This window comes from Populus euphratica, unplaced genomic scaffold (genome assembly GCF_000495115.2).
Source record: "Populus euphratica unplaced genomic scaffold, PopEup_1.0 scaffold3423.1, whole genome shotgun sequence".
Classification (NCBI taxonomy): Eukaryota; Viridiplantae; Streptophyta; class Magnoliopsida; order Malpighiales; family Salicaceae; genus Populus; species Populus euphratica.
The window spans coordinates 4,563-9,634 of record NW_011503238.1 but is presented as its reverse complement, the minus strand read 5'-3'; the positions used below and the strand labels follow the sequence as shown (position 1 = coordinate 9,634).

General features: G+C 39.1%; 1 protein-coding gene across 1 annotated transcript; it reads right to left on the bottom strand.

Moving 5' to 3' along the window:
• Positions 1-74: 74 nt before the first annotated feature.
• On the bottom strand, positions 75-4,214 carry LOC105119725 (stromal 70 kDa heat shock-related protein, chloroplastic). Its single transcript, XM_011017894.1, has 8 exons — positions 3,400-4,214; positions 2,659-2,911; positions 2,400-2,479; positions 2,171-2,313; positions 1,987-2,085; positions 1,661-1,850; positions 1,117-1,515; positions 75-833 (listed from the first exon to the last, which is right to left on the bottom strand). Exons 1-8 carry the CDS (start codon positions 3,952-3,954, stop codon positions 435-437), a joined length of 2,118 nt encoding a protein of 705 aa, XP_011016196.1. The 5' UTR covers positions 3,955-4,214; the 3' UTR covers positions 75-434.
• Positions 4,215-5,072: the final 858 nt, after the last annotated feature.

Genomic DNA, 5,072 nt, shown 5'->3' with positions numbered 1-5,072 from the left:
AAAGCAATCTCATTATATAATCCGGAATAGTAAAATCTACACAGGTTCAGAGCATAAAAAATTGTAGGAATATATTTTTACAAGCAAGAAATCCTCAATAGAGTATATAATTCCATGGAAGCAGCAAAAATCAACAGTGTCAGCCATATACTCTGACGAGCTCCGAACCCAGAACACAGGCATGCACATAGAAACTTGTAAATCAACAGTATGTTACACTAAATCTAAGCAAGCAACAAGCAACGTGCAAGGCTTATACACCCAAAATTTTAGCTATTAAAAGGTGGTTGTTGGTGTTTAATCCTCTCTATACTCCTGATTCTCACTTGGAAAGAGCAAAAACGTCTGAAAACTTTGACCCAACTTAACACCAGACCCAATCCCTACAAAATCAATTTCTTATACGCATTTTCATGGTATAGAAGGGTTCCATCTCATTTGCTGTCTGTGAAATCTGCATCGATGACATCTCCATCTGGTCCCTTGCTCGATGAATCTGAGGGTCCAGCTTCACTGCCAGGGGCAGGACCAGCGCCAGGCGCTGCACCTGGCTGATTGTAAAGGGACTGGCCAAGTTGCATAACTTCCTGATTAAGGGCAGCCATGGCATCCTTCATCCCTTGAGTTGATCCACCTGCAATTGCATCCTTGAGCTCTTGGAGTTTTGCCTCAACCTTCTCCTTGACAGGGGCTGGAACCTTCTCCCCAAGCTCTTTAAGCTGTTTCTCAGTCTGGTAGACAACAGAATCGGCCTGGTTCTTTGTGTCAATGGCATCTCTCTTCTCCTTGTCCTCCTTTGCAAACTTCTCAGCTTCGCTGACCATCCTCTCAACCTGCATAAAATCCATAGGTCAATAAACATTATTCCGCCATGAGAGCAATTGATCAGCTCTAAGAAGGTCAATTAATTGGCTTGTAGTTGATGAACCTATCCTATAAGCAAGAGTATCATAGCACTTCGATCTAGCAAGCACATTAAAACATGAAAATCCTATTTTAAAGAGCAAGCACTGCTGCTCAAAACATGAAATGACTACCTTAACCAGAAGCTTACATGCATCACGTTAATGCAGTATCAAATGCTATCCAAATCGAATTGTTCATGGAAAAACATACCTCATCACTGGGTAAGGTGCTAGCACCAGTAATGGTGATGTCTTGCTTCTTCCCAGTGCCCTTGTCGACAGCGGTGACGGAGAGAATACCATTGGCATCAATATCAAATTTCACTTCAATTTGAGGAACTCCTCGTGGAGCTGGTGGGATACCATCTAGGCGGAAGCTGCCAAGGGATTTGTTGTCCCTCACAAACTCTCGTTCACCCTGGAGAACATTAATTTCTACACTTGTCTGTCCATCAGCAGCAGTTGAGAACACCTCTGATTTGGAGGTTGGAAGAGTAGTGTTTCTTGGGATGATTTTTGTCATAACCCCTCCTAAAGTCTCCAGACCAAGAGATAACGGAGACACATCCAGCAGCACGATGTCACTGACATCTCCAGCCAAGACACCAGCCTAGAGTCAAACAAGAACAAAGATTAGTTCACAAGAAATTGAGAGATTGCCAAATAGAAATACATGCTGTCTTTTTTAACTGTGTAGTTGACAGTAATTTTAAATCAACAGCATGCCCTTGTTAAGAGTAGGGAAGTAGCCTCACCTGAACTGCAGCACCTAGGGCAACAACTTCATCTGGATTGACAGTGACATTGGGATCTTTTCCAGTCAACTTCTTTACAAGCTCCTGTACAGCTGGAATACGTGTTGACCCACCAACAAGGATCACTTCATCTAGATCCTTAAAGGACAGTTTGGCATCCCTCAAGGAATTCTCAACTGGAGTTTTAAGCCTGGTGGAAGGTACAAAATCAGTTGCTTAGCATGTTGGTTACAGTCATAAGCTCGCACCACCAGAATTTGAAAGCAAAGACAAAAATGCAGATGATGGCTGGATGCACATAAAGTAACAAGTACTAAATAAAATACCTGTCAAGCAGATCAGAACATAATTCCTCAAACTTGGCCCTTGTCAGGGTGGTCTCAATGTGCTTGGGGCCATCTGCAGTAGCAGTGATGAAAGGTAAACTGCAGAAAAGGAGAAACTTTTATCCGATGAAATTGAAGGTAAATCGGAGAAAGAGAGAGCTGACAACATGCAAAATCGAAGTACCTGATGTTTGTCTGGGTCAAAGAAGACAGCTCCATCTTAGCTTTCTCAGCTGTCTCAGTTAGCCGCTGAAGTGCTTGTTTATCCTTCAAAAGATCAATACCTTCGTCTCTTTTAAAGTTACCAGCAAGCCAATCAACAACTCTCTGCATAGTAAAGATCACAATGAATTTCCCTTGAACTAAATCCACAAAAGCGTAATGAACTTAAAATAAAGAAGAGCAGGTCCAACCTTGTCGAAATCATCACCCCCCAAATGTGTATCTCCTGAAGTAGAAAGCACTTCAAAGACTCCATCACCAACCTCAAGCACTGCATAAATATAATGGAGATTCAGTGCGCGTTTTCTATTTTCCTTTGATAGAGACAAAAAGAAAAGTTGTTTTTGTACTCTTTAGTTTTCAATTATGATAAGAACACAACACTTCTGCTTTTGCCAAAAAGCACAAAGTAAAACTAATGGCAGTTAACGATCCACAACAATAAGATACCTGAAACATCAAAAGTACCACCACCAAGGTCAAATACTAGGATGGTTTCGTTGCTCTTCTTTTCAAATCCATATGCTAACGATGCAGCAGTAGGTTCATTGATGATTCGAAGAACTTCCAACCCAGCAATGCGACCAGCATCCTTTGTGGCTGTCCTTTGGGAATCATTGAAGTACGCAGGCACAGTAACAACTGCTTTGGTCACTTTGTCATTCAAGAATTTTGATGCATCATCCACAAGTTTCCTCAAAACCTAAATTTACAAAATTAAAAAGACAGGATAAGAAATTTGAAATGACCAACAAGCACAAAGCGGAAAGACAAGACTTGAGCAATGAGCTCATTATCCAAGAACTAAACCATAAAACATCAAGATTGAAGTTTTATTTCATTATACTTCCCCATAAGAAAAAAGGACCAAACATGTAAGCTAGACGAAACCATAACACCAACATAGCATGCAACATGAGTTCAAAGTAGATAACTCATGTAATTAAACTGTGAAGCATCCAGCATGTACTAAGAGGCATGCCCCAGTACGAAAACACCCTATTATCCAAATCCCAAATCAAATAGCAAATGAAAATTAATTCCAAATCCGTAGATAACTCATACTCATCAAAGAAACATTCTAAGTAAACAGGAAAAACAGCAGACCCATAATTCCAAATCCAATAACATCACTAGGCAGCAACCAAGACACACAGACAAAAAAGGTCAAAAGAAACAGTCTCAATATACCTGAGCTGAAATCTCTTCGGCAGCAAACTGTTTCCCAATAGCAGGACACTCCAATTTTACATTTCCATTCTCGTCCCTCACAACCTTATACGAAACCTGTTTAGACTCCTCATCTACTTCACTCATCTTCCTCCCAATAAACCTCTTCACCGAAAAGAAGGTATTTTCAGGGTTGACCACCGCCTGCCTTTTCGCAATCTGCCCCACAAGCCTATCCCCATTTTTTGTATACGCCACAACAGATGGGGTAGTCCTCTGCCCCTCCGCGTTTGTAACTATCGTGGGTTTCCCTCCTTCCATCGCCGCCACCGCCGAATTGGTTGTTCCCAGATCAATCCCTACAACTTTCTCATTAACTATCCTAACCGGCCCGGTACTATACCTTCTTCTTGAAGTGTTATTCGTATGTTTTAAGAACGTGGCTGTGGTTTTTCTAAGGTTTTGGCCAAAAAACACTGATCTTGGTGCAAAAGAAAAGTTGGGCTTTCTTGAAGATGTGCTACCAATCCCACCACCAACACCAAGACCATGAATCTGGGCAGCTGAGGAAGCCATTTTTGTCTGCCTATAACCCCAGAAACAAAGAAATAGAGATGGAGAGAGACAAAAGCCTAAGGAACTGGAGCGTGGCTTTGTGCGAGGTGAGGTGAGGTGAGGTGATTCTGTGTAGAAGAAGAAGATAAGAGAACGAGAAGGGAGGGTTTTGGGCTAATAGAGAAGGTGAACGAGGGTTACGTGTGTTAACACGTGGCATGTTCTGGAATGATCTAGGGCTGCCCGTTTGTGTGTTCAAGGGCAGGGATGATGGTCGTTGAAATTGAGTGGACCTGCCTGCCCTGCCCGGATGGAATCATCGAGGTGGTTCATGGCTTCCTCATGCTAGATAATGGGTACACTGCGTTCTCCTATCATAATGCTTTAGATTTGGAAACTATGGTCTGATTTGAGAGATTTATGATTTAAAATTTTATTTTATTTTAAAATTTTAAGAAAAACTAGAAAAATATTATTTAATAAAATTCTACTAACTCGATTAAAGTAAGAGAAAATTACTATGCCTCTATATATATATATATATTTATTTATTTTATATCTACAACCCCATCAAACAACAAACACAAATCCACTCTCTCTCTCTCTTAGCTTATAATTTCTAAACAAAAGCTCCCTAAAATTGTCCAAACTTCATCTTGATTGAACCTAAAATTTTTTTAAATCAAATTTTAGGTGATTCATAGTTAATTTGATTCATAGTTAATTTTTTATATATTTTAGTGTCTATTTACTTTATATGTAATTTCTCTCATATAATGCTTTTATTGAGAATGAAAAAAAATATGTTGTCACATTTATTTTTTAAATGAGACTTCAATAATCAAGTTTTAGATTTAATAATTATTTAATTATTGTTATTTTCTTATATTATTGTTTGGTTTACTTGATTAAACAAAAAAATACATTAATTTAGGGTTATTGTGTAACATATAAATCCCTAAATTATTGTCGTGGAAAAACAATATGGATTGTTTTTTGAAAACCTAAATAAATCCCCAAATTAAAAATTTATGTTATTGTTCATAACTCTAATTTTGTATTCTTTCACTGTAACATATTTAATTAGTTAGTGTTCAATTATGTAGGAAAGAAAGTGTCCAGCATTATTGGACGTCAGG